Raw genomic sequence first — 16543 nt, 5'->3', positions numbered from 1 at the left:
TAGCTCCTAGGTCAAAGGCAGCCCATGCCAAGTAAAAAAAAAAAAAAAACACTGTGCCTCTTTCTTAGGGAACAACCATGGTTTACTAACTATGGTTGGATGGGGAAGAAAAGCAACCTAGCAGTAATCCATTTTCAGCTGATAGATGCCAACTATGCCAATAACTTTTATTAGGCACCTATGATACTGTTTCTGCTAGATAATAGGCACACAAAGACTGCCTTCATGGGGCTTACATTCTACTAGAAATGAAACAAAATTAATAAATCTGGTTTAAAAAAACAGCTTTTTGGGGCGGCCAGGTGGCTCAGCGATCAAGAGCACCGGCTTCAGTGTTGGGATGACCTGGATCAAATCCAGGCTCAGATACTCAGCACCACACCCAGAAATAAATGGCCGTGTAACCTTTGAGCAAGTTACTTAACCCCGATTGCTTTAAAAAAAAAAAACAGCTTTTTATTGAATATCCTTCTGTCTCCTATATATAATAGGGAGAATGAGGTAACATGATCAATATACTCAAGAAATTTCTGTCTCTGTACTCACATGTGGATAAGGCCCAGATTTTCCATCTAACAGTAAACCCAAGCTTCCTAGAAATTTAGTAACTGGAAGGACAGAAGATCAGAGTTGGAAGGAACCTCAGAGATCATATCATATATTCTAGCTCCTATTCAGAAAGCAATCCCCTTTACACACTCCCTAACATATAGCTCACCAGTCTCTACCTGAATACCTCCAGTGATGGGCACCACTTTTGGACTGCCCCCACCTGCCTCCAAACCAGGATTTCTACACATGTCTAGTAACTTGGCCCAACATCCTTTTTGCATAAAAAGTAATGTTTACGAGAGATGCTTCTGAGGCACCATAAGGAGCTGATGTATTTTCTGAATGACTAAAGAAAGATTACACCACATTCAGTTTGTATTTAATGTTGGGTTCAGCATATTTTATTGTACACTATTTGAAAGTAGTTCATCCTGACATGGGATAACCAGCAGCTTCCTATCAACTAAGATCCATTTACATGGTCTTAGCCTTCCCGGCCCTGCCACCCCTCTACTGCCCCAACCCCACTAGACTGTAAGCTACCTAAAGGCAGGACCCATGTCTTATTCTTCTTGGTCTCCACTGGCACCTAAGACTGTGCTTTGCACATGGGAGGCACTCAATAAATTTGCTTTGAGTCTATTGAATTATTGAATTTTCCTTTTGTGAGAACCAGCAGAGTTTAAAGTTCTCCAAAGGAAGAGCTGGGACCATGGGGTTTCTCTGGTGGTTTAAACACATGATGAGTCCTCCTAACTAAGGACTATAATCTTAACTGTATTCATCTCCTAGAACAAGACCCACATGAGGGCTAGTTTAGTCCTTCCTTGAAGACGGGCAAGGTTTTTTTTATCCTTCTGCACATGGACATGTGTTTCCTAATCACAACACAGATGTTTTTCTTATTCTTTTTCTCCTTGTCTCCCTCTTCTTTGTAATTCTCCAAAGAAAATCCATGGTACTTTGGCTGCTTATCCTGAGTCCCCAGGGAAAAAAACCAAGTTCTGTTCCAGGTTCATCTCTTTAGGGACTTGGGAATGGAACATGGGACAGCTCCTTCTGACCATCAGCCAAGTAGCTCAGTCCAGGCTTTTTGGGGTAAATGAGGCTTGCCATTTTAAAAAACTCTTCTGCAGCATCAAGAGTAATGAGACGATCCTGTCAAAGCAAAATGCAAAGGTATGAGGGCAGGGTTGCTCTCTATGGGGGGGGGGGGGGGAGGGCAGTAAAAAGACCCTTAAAGTCACACTTGAAATTCCTAGACAGTGACACCATTTGTTAGCATTTACCTTTAATTACATGAACTGATGCAAAGTGAAATGAGCAGAACCAGAAGAACACCATACATAGTAAGAGCGATATTGTACAGTGATCAACTGTGAATGACTTAGCTATCCTCAGCAATCCAATGATCTAAGACATTTCTGAAGGACTCATGATGAAAATTTCTTTCCACCTCCAGAGAAAGAATTGATGGAAACTGAATAAAGATCAAGGCATACTTTTTTTTTACATTACTTTTCTTGGTTGTTTTTTTTTTTGCTTTCTTTTACAACATGACTAATATGGAAATATGATTTGCATGACTGCACATGTATGCCCTATATCAAAATGCCTGCCTACTCATGGAGAGGGATGCATGAGGGAGGAAGGGAAGGAGATAATTCAGAACTCAACATTTTAAGAAATTAATGATAAAAATTATTTTTATATGTAATTAGGAAAAACTAAAATATTAAATAAACATTCACCATTAATCAATCAACATATATTTATTTAACACTCTGTTTAAAATGTATTAAGTACTTTCCCTATGTTCATTATCTCTAATTTATCCTATCTATAGCTTATTCATACATAATTATTCAGATATTGTCTCCCCCATTAGAAATTGAACTCCTTCAGGCACACACACACACACACACACACACACACACACACACACACAAATATAGCCCATAGGTATGTTCATAGTTGACAGGATATCTGAGCTAGACCTGGGAGATCATTTACCCAAGTTCCTCTTTTTACAAAGGAGGAAAGAGAGGCCTACTTTCCTACATAAACAAGGCTACTTATAAGTCTTTTCTTTTTTCACTTCCATTGCTGTATCAATAATCAATCAAATAATCAACAAGAATGATTAAATTTTAAATTTACATTTTTTATTTAATTAAAATTTAAATTTCTTAAAATTAATTATTAAAATGAAGTTCCTTATAATAATAAACAATCACTGTGCACCTGCATATAGTACTTTATGGCTCACAAACACATTTTCCTCACAGCCCTGTGATGTAGGCAGGGCAAATAGTGTTCCCCTCCCTCCCATTTTACAGATGACAAAACTGAGGCCCAGGGAGGTAAAGTGATTTGCCAAATATCAGCCTTGGAAAATTTCAGAGCTGAGATTCAAATCCAGATCTCCAGTTTTACAGGTTTGTCCTCTGAAAGCCCTTCCAACTCAGAGGTTCTGAGAATAGGCAATTCCAAATCCATTGCTCTGAGATCATACTGCCTAATTTCCTACATGCACTGACTAATTCAAAGGGTTCCTGTGATCACCAAGGGAGATGAATAATGTATGAGAAAATTCTCTGTGACTTTAAAGCCTATATAAATGTTAGCTATCATTATCATTATCTTTCACTGAGAGGATTTCTCACTTGTTGACTATCATAAAGTTACTGATTATGAGGCAATGGAAGGAGAGCCGAATTTGGAGTCAGAAAACCTGGGTTCAAATCCCAGTTTTACCACTTAAAACCTGTATGATCTTGCAAATCCCTTAACATCTCCAGGTCTCAGTTTCCTCATCTGTAAAATGTGGAGGTTGGATTGAACTGTTTTATAAACACATCACCCACGTGTAGCCCATCAACAGTATCTCCAGAGATGGGCAATTCACTGCTTATCAAAGCAGAATCTCTTGGGGCCCTGCCCTAAACCTATAATCCTAGGACCTTATGACCTAAATCTTAGGCCTGCTAATTACTGTCTATGTAACCTTGACCTCTCTGGGTTTCAGGTTCCTCAACTATGAAATGAAGAGAGGCTAGATCATCATTAAAGACATTTCCTGCTTGAAAATTCCACAATCCTATGATATGTCAGAAAGTATACTAGGCAAACTTCAGAACATGTGGGTATCTGGAGATACAAATTAATATAAAAGTCCTCAATGGGGTCCCAGTCTAATGGGAGAGACAACAGGCAAAGAGATATGTACAAATAAGTTATATACAGGATAAACAGGAAATAATTAACAGAAAGGCATGTTTAGTCAGAAAAGTCAAAGGGAAGGTCTTTTCAATCTCTAAATCTATGATGCTATGACCTCCATGGTCCTTTCCCCACGACCTGTAACCCAGAACTGACCCCCCCCACCCCCGCCCCATTAGATACCCTCTTATTTGCCCAGGTCAAATCTTATCAGAAACATCTCAGAGTGTTTGTATAAGGGGCAAGAGGGAAACCCAGGGGACAAAATCCACCTACAATGAACTATTTCATCAGTTCACAGCCACCAAAGGGATAACAAAGCTAGATTTGTCTCAAAATCTAAGTGGGGTAGAGAAGTTGGCGGAGAGGGTTGGAAACTCAACAAGCCTTGCCCTAACAAATATATTATATACATAATACATATATTATATATAAATATAATTTATGTATACAATATATAAAAATTATATATATAAATATGGATATTAAGGGATATAGCCAAGTATAAGCAGCCAAGGTCAGAAACAAAGAAGGCATGAAGGTCAACAAGCCTCCAAGTCTTGTTCTCAAGACAAAAATTTAAGCCTAGCTAGCCTATGTGTGAATCATCACGTTGGCCACCTTCCCTCCCTCCATTGCCTATCAGATCCCAAAGAGCACACACTCTGGGATTCTACTCTCACATGTCACCTTGAACTTGGGGGTCTGGGAAATATAAAAATCTATACTTTCAAATGCTAAGCAGGAAAGGCAGGAGAGTTTGCGGGAATATTAGGGCAAAGAAAACAAAAAATCATCCACTTACCACCACAAAGAGGTACCTCTCTGAGAGCTCCCAATTTGTTGGAAAAATATTTGTCTCTTCGGCAAGTTTTAACAGTATTTCCCGTGCTTTCCTCGTGTTCTGAGAGTCACTGAGGGTGCTGAGTTTAGTCACTGATAGCAAGGAGTCTGCCTCCTTCTGAAAACCTAGAACAGAAAAATTCACAATTTTTACTTCAGGAAATGTTTTTTCTTCAGAGAAATGACCATTTTCACTGGGATGCATGGGCAAAGTGGAGGAAATCTGCATTTTTCTCCCATCTCCTTGCAGCCTCTTTTCCATGACCCTAGGCCTTCATTCCCCCACCCACTCCCACACTTCTTTCTGGGTACCCAAAGCCATAGATGGGAAGACCCACCATCTCAGCCTGCCCTCCCTCCTCCTCAAACTGTCCAAAACTATGAACACCATTCTTCCTTCCAGCTTCCTCCTAATTCAAGCTCTCATATGGTGCAGTGAAAAGAAGCACTAGCCTTGGAATTAGGAAACCTAAGTTGAGACCTCAGTTCTACTACTTATTAACTATGTGTGACTAACTCTGATTCTCAGTTTCCTCTTTTGTAAAATGAAGATAACAGAGCAGTGACTGCTTCACCAGCTAGAGAGCTGTGTTAAATGTGAATTGTTATAATTCCCCTAACAGCCTAATTAAAATAATTCATGCTAAAGTGTGAATTGTATGGTTCTCCAAAAGAATGTTCACATTTTTGAACAGGAGCTCTAATGTGTATGTCTAATTGGTAAGACTGGCAGAACCAAGCCAAAGGCCAAAAGAATAGAGCAGAATCACTAGAATCTATGTTATTAAAAGGTTGTAACCTATGGTCTAGATGGACAAGGGTGGGAACCTACAGGTACCATGTGGCCTCAAGGCAGTAGGTAACCCATCCCTGGCCTAGTATATTTCTGCTTCCAAGAAGACCTGCGTCCTTTGAAGTTTATAAGATCAAGAGTTAGAAGGAACTTTGGAGGTCATGAGATCCAACTCCCCAATTTTATAGATGGGGAAACTGAGACAAACAGAGGTTATGTGATTTGCTCAGGATCACAAAGCCAGTAACTGTCTGAAGCTGGATTTGAACTCCTGACTCCAAGACCAATGTTCTATCCACAGCTGACAAGGATAATAATAGCATTTACCTCCCAGGGTTTTTGTGAGATTAAAATAAATAGTATCATACAATAATATAATAAAAATATAAAATAAGGTTCTTTGCAAACCTAAAAGCACCATATAAACACTATCATAATCAATATTAACAAATAAATTATTTTTAAAGTGGAAAAAAATTATTCTATTTCATAGCTGTATGAGCTATAATCAAAAAATCATTCTATTTGATAGCTGTATAAGCAGGGTGATAAGAATAATAAAGCTATCATTTGTATATAGCAAAGTTTACAAAGTGCCTTATTTGTTATCTCATTTGATTCTCACAAAAAACCTGTGAAGCAGGTACTACTATTATCCCTATCTTACAGTTGAGGAAACTGAGGCTCATAAAGGTTAGGTTTCTTACCCAAGATCATGCAGCCAATAAATGCCTGAGGTGGGATTTGAACTCAAGTCTTCCTGACTGTAAATCCAGCATTCTACCCACTATGTATTTCCTAGAACCACACAGCATTAGTGGAATAAAAATACAATACCTAAAAACCAAGGTGTATGGGTATACATCATTGAGACATAGTGAATTATGAGATAATGGAAACATTAGGGGGTTTCTCTTTTCGTTATTTTAAAGGAGAAAGAGATGTGAGCAAATAATCCACACAGAGTAACCAGGCAATTACTGGGGCACTTCTAGTTAAACCAGGAAGCAAAACAAAACAAAAAATCCAAGGAAGATAATTTTGGATAAAATGTTTTCCTATATCAGAACATTTTTACAAGAATGTGCACATGGTGAAAAAAACAAAAACCAACCCAAATCTCATTAAATAACCACAGCTCCTCATGGAGTCTGGTAGTCCCATCAGAATTCATACCTAAATCTTCCAAAATGCGTTTCCACCTGTTTCTCACTTCCCTCCGAGTTCTCCGTAAGATGTAGATATCATAGTTGAGTTTTTGCCATTCCTGTAGGATAATCATAAAATAAAGTCACCTTTACTTGTACCTCCTACAGTGTCCTTTCACCTTGCTCCTGGCTTCCAAGCTTTTTAAGCAAATGGGGTCAAAGAACTTGCAAGCTGTCTATCTCTTCCTTAGTCTACAAAAAGCAACTGCCATAGATTCAAACACATGACCCCCCAGATCATACTATGGCAGAGCCTTGGCCAGCATTGAAGAGGAAGCATCAAACAGCTGCATTCCTCCACGGGCAGAGAACTCTCCACTATCTTCCCACTGTGGAGGAAATGGAAAGCTTACAGATTTTGAACTAGAAGAAACCTTAGAGTTCTACCCAATACACCCCGCTCATTAGATTACTTCCTGCCTGAGGAACTTCTACAGCAGCAAATGAAGCCTTGCATTGTGGAGCCTGAACCAAAGGAGTCACTACCCATAAGAGTTCCCTGTCAGAGTGCCCTAGAATGACCCAACCAGTTCATGGAAAAGTAGGCCCAACGTCTGGGAGATTTGGTGCCAACTTCAGACTAATAAGGGTAAGAATGTTAAACCTATGATACCATGAAATCTGGCCTGCCATCAAAGCTCTCCCAGCTTTTTAGGGATCCAAAAGAGCTTGTGCTATCCCGGTGGAGCATTCAAGAACCCAGGGTCACCCTCTCAGTTCCATTCAGAGGCAACAAGGTAGAACTTTAGGGGTAGGTACCTCATGACAGGGGCAGACCTAAGAACAAAAATCCAAGCTCCCATCTTCTGAGCTAACCCTGCCTTTCTTGACAAAGGGTACCTCTCAGGCACTCAGCCGTTATACAAAATTGCCCAATTCTGCAGACTTCCTGTTCAGCTCTTCTTATAGGAAGCTTCCTTGTCGGTCAGAATTTTGAAATCTGAATCTCTCCACTTTCTTCAAAGGGAACTTGAGAACTAAGTACTTTTTAAAAGGACAGTTACTGGAAAGTGGTTTTGCAAGGGCCCATACAAGGGTCATGTTATAAATGATCATTTTCATGCCTCTTCACCCTTCTGTTTCCTGAAGCTTAACAGAACAAGGATATTGGCCCTGTGCGTTCACTGTAAAACCCCATTCCAGGGCAATGCCTAAAAGGATATGCTTTACTTAAGGGGCAAGTCTCATGATATCTTGGCTCCTCCAATTTCATAGAAAACTCTTCTCTCTTCAATGAAGATCTTTGTTTTCCAGGCTAGTTTACTATTTCAAGGCTAACCCTGCTCCTTGCTCATAGTTTTTGGTGGCTAGCTAATTCTCAGAGATAGGATCACACTGTGTGGGGTCACAAATAAAGAGAGGGCTCCCTGCATGATTTGTCATAACTGAGTGTGCTGACAAGCCTTTGGGGCCCAAGCTTTGGCGCTGGGTTTTATAGGAGAGAAGTAACAATGAATTTGTATTGGTACTATATTCTAGAAAAAGTACTGATCTCATATCCAAGAAACATAGGGGAAAGGGCAAGAGAACGGAACAAGCATACATTAAGGGCTTAATCTATGCCAGGCATTGTGCTAAGCACTCTAAAAATATTATCTCATTTGATAATACTAATATTAATCAGAGAATTAAAGATCTGGAGCTAGAAGAGGCTTTAGAAGTTACCCAGTTTAATGCTTCATTTTTTTATACAGAAAAGGAAACTGATACCCATGTAGGTAAAGTGACTTCCTCCCCTCACTCAATGAACCTCAGGGGCTTCCTATTTACCTCCAGGATCAAGGATCAAGGGCAACTAGATTGCACAGTGGATGGACTCATGGACTTGGAGTCAGGAAGTCTCATCTTCCTGAGTTCAAATCTCATCTCAAACCCTTACTAGCTATGTGGCCCTGTGCAAGTCACTTAACCCTGCTTGCCTCAATTTCCTCATCTGTAAAATGAGCTGGAGAAGGAAATGGCAAGCCACTCCAATATCTTTGCCAAGAACAGTAACAACAAAATCAAGGATCAAGTCTAAAATCCTCTTTTTGGCATTTAAAGCCTTTCACAATCTCACTCCCTCCTACCTTTGGGGGTCTTTTTATACTTTACTACCCTCTCTATAACCTACAAGAGAGTGATTACTTGTCTTTCCCACATGGAACAGTCCACCTCCCAAGTCTATACCATTCCAGCAGCTGTCTTGTGTCTGGATTGCTCTCCCTCTTCACTTCACCTCTACCTCCTGGTTTTCCTGATCTCCTGTAAGACTCAGCTCAAATCCATCCTTCTACAGGTCTCTTCCAACATCCCCCTTCAGTGTCTTCCCTATGAGATATTTTCATTTGCACTGAATACATCATACATGTTTGCATGTTGCATCCCCCATTAGAACATTAACTTTTTGACAGCAGGTTCTATATGTTTGCTTGTATCTATATCTCCAGTTTTTAGTAGCATGCCTTGTGCATAGTAGGTACATAATAAATGCATGTTGACTGAATGACCAAAATCATGTTGCTAGGGCTAGGACTTGAAACTGACTTCAAATCCAGTGATAGTTCCACTGTATCGCACAATCTCCCTGGTTTAAAATTCTGATTAATACTAATTGGGTCTGTCAGCTATGTTAGCCTCAATTTTCTCATTTGTAAAATGGGAGGTATAATACTCAACATTCTCGACTCTAAAGGTCTGCAAAGCACTATAAAACATGTTATCTCATTTGATCCTCACAACAAACCTATGAGGAGACTACTCTTATTATCCCCAATTTACAAGTGAGAAAACTGAGACTGAGGGGTGTAATGGGACTTGTCCAGGGTCACACAGAAAAATAAGTGTCTGAAGTTAAATTCGAACGTGAGTCTCCCTTACTTCAAGTCCAAAATTCTATTCACTGTGCCACCTAGCTACCTCCCATACTAAAACCACAGCATCATTATAGATAATTCTTTGTGGTCTAACAGAAAAAACATCGATACATAAAATGGAAGAGTTGGTTAATAGACTTTGTCCATAATCTCTAAATTACATGGGATGAAAAGATGTGAAAATAAATATAGACCTAAGAGAAGAAATCAAAACCATGGGTAAATAGCATAAAGCACACATCATCCCCATCACCCTACCTGCTACTGGAGCTGTGCCAAAGATACTTTCAGAGAGTTACAGAAGATAAACTATATAACAATATATTATTTATTAATTTTCAAAGAAAAAGTCATTTTTAGCCCCCATGCAATATAGTACACATTACATTAAACATAAAATAATAATTGGAAGATAGTGACCTGTCCCAGACCTATTCCCATTAGAATTCCATCAAACTAGCAGAGATGAATGAGATAACAATTATCATCATCATCATTAGCTTTACATAGCACTTAAAGCTTTCAAAATGCTACATATACATGTGTTTGTGTATGTGTATATGTGCATATATACATATAATGTATTATATGTTTATATGTATGTGTGTATATATGTGCATATACATATATATGCTCACACTCAAAATCTCATGTGATCCTCACAATTATGTGAGGCAGACATTACAGATGTTATTATTTCTATTTTAAAGATGAAGAAACTGAGGCTCAAACAGGATCTTCAGAAAGTGTTTAAATTTTAAATCCTTAAAATTTAATGACAACTTATGAGCCTCAAATTTCAAAAACTTCTAGGTCACATAACCAAAAAGATGGCAGACTAGCCATTTTCTCTGATCCTGAAAAAAATCTCCAGAACAGGAATTAAATGCAAGATTTCACCTGTCTAGGACACCAAGAACCAAATGAGGTAATAATTCAACATACTAACAGTTGGAGAGGCTAATCTCTAATCCCTAATGTAATTACTCAGCATTTCCTCCCCTATTAGCCACTATGAAGAGCTATATAAGCCAATCCACAGGCTTGCCTTAAAAATTAAAACTGATGGGGTGGCTAGGTGGCACAGTGAGTAAGAGCTCTGGCCCCGGAGTCAGGAGAACCAGGGATTGGTTCCAGCCTCAGATACTTAACAACCACACAAAAAAAGAACTGGCCATATAACCTTGGGCAAGTTACTTAACTCCAATTGCTTTAAAAAATGAAAAAAAAAAAGAAATTAAATCTGACTCCCCAAACCTCAAGCTAGAGAAAAACAAAAGGTAGATGCTTGTTCTGGCTGAGACTGCAGTTGGCAGCATTCTGTATTATATCAGAGCTCAACCAGAGAACTGCAAAACCTGGGGCAGAATGCCAACAGATTTGGCACTCCACTAAGCCTGAGGGAAAGATCCCAGCATCCAGTCAGTGCCAGAAGCCACTTGGGAGTTCAGACTGAAGCCTACAAAACATGAATTCCCTATGGTGGTAAAGATTTATTTAGTTTTGAGGTCCAATTCCCAGGGAAATCATCATCAAAAGAGAAAGAGTCAAAAACTGAGTAAGAGGGAAAAGCTGAAATTATCAAATATTTTAGGAAAACAAAAACTCAGTTAAAGATGTTGAGCATAAACTCAAGTTTTTGTTAAGATATTAGCAAGAGAAAGTAATAAAGCCTCTAGATCAACTAAATACAGAAATCTATAAATAAATGTTGTAAGACAAACAAAAATGAAAGCAACAACTGATGAGATAGGAAATCGTGGATTCCAAAGAGAACACAGAACCACAATAGGATGTTCCAAAATGATAAAAAAGAAAAACAAGAATTGTGAAAACAGAAAACACAGTGCCTGACATAAATGTGCTTAATAAATGTTGATTAAATGATTGAATTTATGGCTTGTGTGGCAGAAATAATTGGCAGAACAGAAAAATGAATTCATAGTGGCCAACTTCATCAAAGAAGCAAAAAAGAACAATTGATTGGTAATGCAAATACACAGAAGTAAAAGACAACCTGAAAGAAAATAGCAAAAAAATAATAATAATGTTAAAAGAATCCATCATTTCTATGTAAGCAAGATATATTAATCTCAAAGACAAGATACGTGGTCAATTTAAGTATTGTAGGTCTCCCAGAAGAACGTGGAAAAATAAAAAATAAAAATAAAAAAACAGAACATTATAATGCAAGGAAAAAATATAAGAAAATTACTCAGAATTTCTAAGTACAGAAAACAAAGTATCTAGTAAAATAATCCACAGATTGCCTACAGAAAAAATAAAACCTTATGCTACAAAACTACAGGACACAGCCATTCAGTTTAATAATTCCATTAACAAATAATAAATTCTGCAAGCAACCAGGAGAAAAACCTTCAAGTATAAATAAAGGAAGGAAATTTTAATAACACAAAATTATTCTGTATCCACTAGAAATTATAGGAAGGAAGAGAAAAATGGGTTCTGAATAGCAAAGGAGTTCAAGATGTAACCCAAAATGACATATCTTGAAAACCTGAGCCTAAACAATGAAAGAAACAGATGCTTAATTTTTTTAAAGAGGTTTTTCCAGCATTCTTACTATGGGACAATGCCTCTAATCTCCTATCTCATGCAGGAATTGATATGTCTACAAGTAAGGTACAATAGGAAAAAAAAATGGTACCAAAGGCAAGAACTATAAGACAATAACATAGGAGCTGTTTAGAAGAGAGAATTCAAAATATGTATCTTAGAAATTTTAATTCAGTGAGAAATATAGACTGCAGAAGAAATAAAGAAGTATACGTTCCATGAATCAAAGAGTAAAAAGTCTAGAAAAGACAGAAAGAAAAGAGAAATAATGAAGAGAATAAGGAGAAAAAAATCATTTTTAGAAAAAGGCACAGAAAATGAAAATTTTAAACTATAAAATAATAAATTGAAGTGGGAAAGGGGATTTCCTTGACTACTTAACAGAAAAGATAGAAAATTTTAGATAGTGTGATAAAAGTGACAAGTAAAACAAAACTCTGGAACTGGGAAAAGGGATAACAAATGAAGGGAGAGGGCTTTGAAGGTGAGGAGAAGAGAGCTGTTAGGAACAGGGACTCTGTTAAAGTATATTAAGCTAAAATAACTAGACATAACATGTCTTTGCAGAAGAATAAGGTGGGGAAAGTCTAATCTGAGGGGGGAAATCATTAGAGACAAATAGAATAAAATACAAATCTCCTATAACTTTAAATATGAATGGGTTAAAGAATCCAATAAAAAGAAAAAAAGTAACCAATTTGATAAGGAAACAAAACCCTACAATCCATTTCTTAAAAGAAACAATGCTAAAAAAAAAAAAAAGTACATATATAAAATAAAAATTAGAGGCTAGAACAAAATTTACTATAGGTCAAGTCAATTTTAAAAGCCAGGAATTCCAATTATGCTTTCAGACAAAGCAAAAATAAATATTCACAACATAAAAAGAGAAAATCAAGGGAAACCATTTTGCCAAAAGAAGCTATAGACAATAAAATCATATCAATGTAATACTCTTTTGTCCCAAATGCTTTGGCAATTAAATTTATAAAAGAAAAATCAATTGAATTGTAAAAAGACATAGACATGTACTTCACTATCTTTTCTTTTTTCCCCAGGAAACTCATCATTGGAAAATATCATTCTCAAGCAGCAAGATGGAATCAGTTTTAGTACTCACATCACATCAGCATCCTCTGGTCATCTGATTGAACTGTCTGACTGGAAAACAGAGATATGAGCTCCAGTGCCTCCATTTAAGGAAGGTACCCACCACAATCTTCTTATTTCCCACCAGCTACCTTGCTTTTGGACTTTTTTAGATTTATCATGCCCTCAGTCCTGGTGTCTTCTCCTTGTCCTCCTCTCTCTCCCTTTCCCTACCAATCCTCCAACTTCTCAACTTCTTTTTATGTGGTATCTTCCCCCATTGTATTTTAAGTTATTTGAAGGCAAAGACTGTCTTTATTTGTATTTGTATTTGTATTCCCAATCCTTAGCATAGTGCTTGGATCATAGTAGGTGCTTAAAAAAAAACATTTATTGACTGACGATAGGGGCAGGCAATTTTAATTTCCTTCTCTCAGTTTTGGACAAAAACAACTAAAAACAAAAGGAAAAAATAGAATTGAATAAACTGCAGAGAAAACTGGGTTAGGTGATATGATTGAAGATATATCAAACAGATAAAGAAAGGTCCACCTAGAACTGAAAGGTATTGGAGTTATCTAGGGCTCAATCTCTTTGTTTAAAGATAAAAGTTATTAAGACTGTGAGAAGTTAAGTAGGCTAAGTAACAAAGCCAGGATTGCATGGCAGATTCTCTAACTCCAAAGTCAGTTCACTTTTCATGACACAATAATCTTTACATATAGTCTTCTCAGCAAGAGAAAACCCAAGTTTTATATCTTAAAGGAACAAAATGTGAGAGCATGAGTTTGTGTCATTTAATAAAAGATAAGATAAATTCAAGAATCATGAGATCATGTAAGATTATAGGGTTTGTTATAGAGCAATAATATTCCATAACATGCATATACCACAACTTGTTCAGCCATTCCCCAATTGATGGACACCCCCTTAATTCCAATTCTTTGCCACAACAAAAAGAGCTGCTATAAACATTTTTGTACATATGGGTCTTTCTCCCTTTTCTATGATCTCTTTGGGATATAACCCTAGGAGTGGTATTGCTGGATCAAAGGGTATGAAAGTATTTATAGCCCTTTGGGCATAGTTCCAGATTGCTCTCCAGAAAGGCTGGATCAGTTCACAGCTCCACCAACAATGCATTAGTGTTCCAGTTTGCCCACATCCTCTCCAGCATTTGTCATTTTCCTGTTTTGTCATCTTAGCCAATCTGACTGGTGAGATGTGGTACCTCAGAGTTGTTTTGATTTGCATTTCTCTAATCAATAGTGAATTAGAGCATTTTTTCATGTGCTTATAGATAGCTTTAATTTCTTTCTCTAAAAACTGCCTGTTCATATCCTTTGACCATTTATCAATTGGGGAATGACTTGTATTCTTATAAATCTGACTCAGTTCTCTGTATATTTTAGAGATGAGTCCTTTGTCAGAGACATAGGTTGTAAAGATTCTTTCCCAATTTCCCACCTCCCTCTTAATCTTGGTTACATTGGCTTTATAAGAAACGGGGAGCAGGCGGTCTTCATATTTACCTGGAGAGGCTTAAAAGAACTGATGCTGAGTGAAAAGAGTAGAACCAGGAGGAATTTGTACACAATTATAGACACAACGTATGTGTGATGACCAACTTTGATAGACTGGACTCTTCTCAACAATGCAGGGATATAAGTCAATCCCAAAAGATGCATGATGGAGAGAAAAACGTGCATCCAGAGAAAGAACTAGAAAGAACTAAATTTATATCCAGGTGGAAGCAGAATACCTGATCTTTTTCGTTCTCTTATTTGATTTTATGTCCTCTATACCATTTTTCATCCCAGCGGGTACAATCCATCCTTATAACCTGACCATTGTATAATGTGAAAGTATCTACAGATCCTATACTTGATTATAAGACGCCATGGTGGGGGGGAGGTGAGGGAGGGGGACAAAATGTGAAATTCAAGGAATTGTGGAATTGAGTCCTGTAAACTAAAAGGAAACAAACAAATTAATAAATTAAAGAATTAATAAAAAAAAAAGATTATAGGGTTTGAGCTTCAAGGGACCTTTGAGGTCAGCAAGTCTAACTGCCCCCATATTACAGATGATGAAAGCAAGACCCAGAGATTTGCCCAGGTCACAGTCACAGAAATGGGATTCAAACACAAGCTCTCTCATTCCAAAATTCTGTGTTCTTCCTTCTGAAGGATAAAATACAACACACAAAAAAACATCAGTTCCATTCCGAATGCCCACCTCTGCTTAACTATTCAATGAATCAAAACTCAGCAATAAATTCACAGTCCAAACTACAGAAATACTTAGGGGTATCCTGATAAATGTTTAACAACCAGCTTTCCAAGAAAAACAAAATATACACATGATACCCCTTTAAGTTTCATCTGCATCAACATTTTCTCCATCTCTTTATTAAATCTACACAATCAACAAAACAACCAAAGTAGCCTTAATTTGTTTTTGCTGATTTCCTAGGAGTAAATGTTTACACTAAAAAATTAACAATAAGCTCTCAAGAGCCCTTATGAACTAGCTCTACCTCACCTCAGGAGATATATTCAAATTCAAAGAAAGTGAGCATAAAATGAGTAGGTCTCCAAAATCCATTTAGTGTCCTTAGCATGTTTGACTGCTAAACACATGGATTCTCTTGGATTCTTCATGGCTATTGACTGTACCCACTGATTTTGCCAAACTGATGCCTTGGCTTTTCATCTATTATGAATGAGCCTAAGAGTGGAAGACAGCAAATTACAATTGTTTCAAATTAAAAGATAATTGGTCAAATGTCAGTCTGGCATCATGGTAGGTCTAATCTATTAAAAAGTGTCAAGCAATTCCTGCTTTGTAATGCACCATCAAAAACAAAATTTATTCTCTAAGAGAAGGCAAATGTGACTTTATTCCTTGTTAAAGCAGTGCAATATCAATTCAAACTTGTACTAAAACAAGCAGTTAAAATATTTTAAACTCTGAATTTTTAGAATTAACTTCAAAAACAAATAATCTGTTAATCTAGAATATGGGCTTTTTAAAAAATATTTTATAACTATTTCATTATAATTAGTTTCCTTTGTTATCCTATATATTTTAACTTGTTCATTTAAGAATATTATTCCAAGAAGGGGTTCACAGACTTAACCAGATTGCCAAAGGGATCCATTATTCAAACAAGATTAAGAACTTCTGATCTAGAAAAATGTTTAACAGGTGGACTTACTCCTTTCACATGTCAAGAAATACCAGGAGACTCCAGTATGAAGGTTGTAGGTTAATAGGATTATGAGATTACTAGGGTCAGAATGAAATTTGGAGACCACCTAATCCAAACTCTTCATTTTATAGGTGAGTAACTGAGGTCCATAAAGGTTGAGTCCAGGGTCACATGGCTAGCAAGTGTCAAA

General features: G+C 37.3%; 1 protein-coding gene across 1 annotated transcript in view; it reads right to left on the bottom strand.

Moving 5' to 3' along the window:
• Nucleotides 1–924: 924 nt before the first annotated feature.
• Nucleotides 925–16543, bottom strand: part of MREG (melanoregulin) — a 74329-nt gene continuing 58710 nt past the window's right edge. The window contains exons 3-5 of the mRNA XM_069075189.1: nucleotides 6587–6677; nucleotides 4580–4743; nucleotides 925–1710 (exon numbers count right to left, since the gene is read on the bottom strand). Coding sequence (XP_068931290.1) covers nucleotides 1576–1710; nucleotides 4580–4743; nucleotides 6587–6677 — 390 coding nt within the window. The 3' untranslated portion in view covers nucleotides 925–1575. The remainder of the gene's footprint in view (nucleotides 1711–4579; nucleotides 4744–6586; nucleotides 6678–16543) is intronic.

The sequence above is a fragment of the Petaurus breviceps genome, unplaced genomic scaffold, assembly GCF_028583685.1.
Source record: "Petaurus breviceps papuanus isolate PSGF00001 unplaced genomic scaffold, PetGlider_PUasm1.0 90903, whole genome shotgun sequence".
Classification (NCBI taxonomy): domain Eukaryota; kingdom Metazoa; phylum Chordata; class Mammalia; order Diprotodontia; family Petauridae; genus Petaurus; species Petaurus breviceps.
Note: the sequence above shows the minus strand (reverse complement) of the source record. Positions and strands in the feature narration are given on the sequence as shown.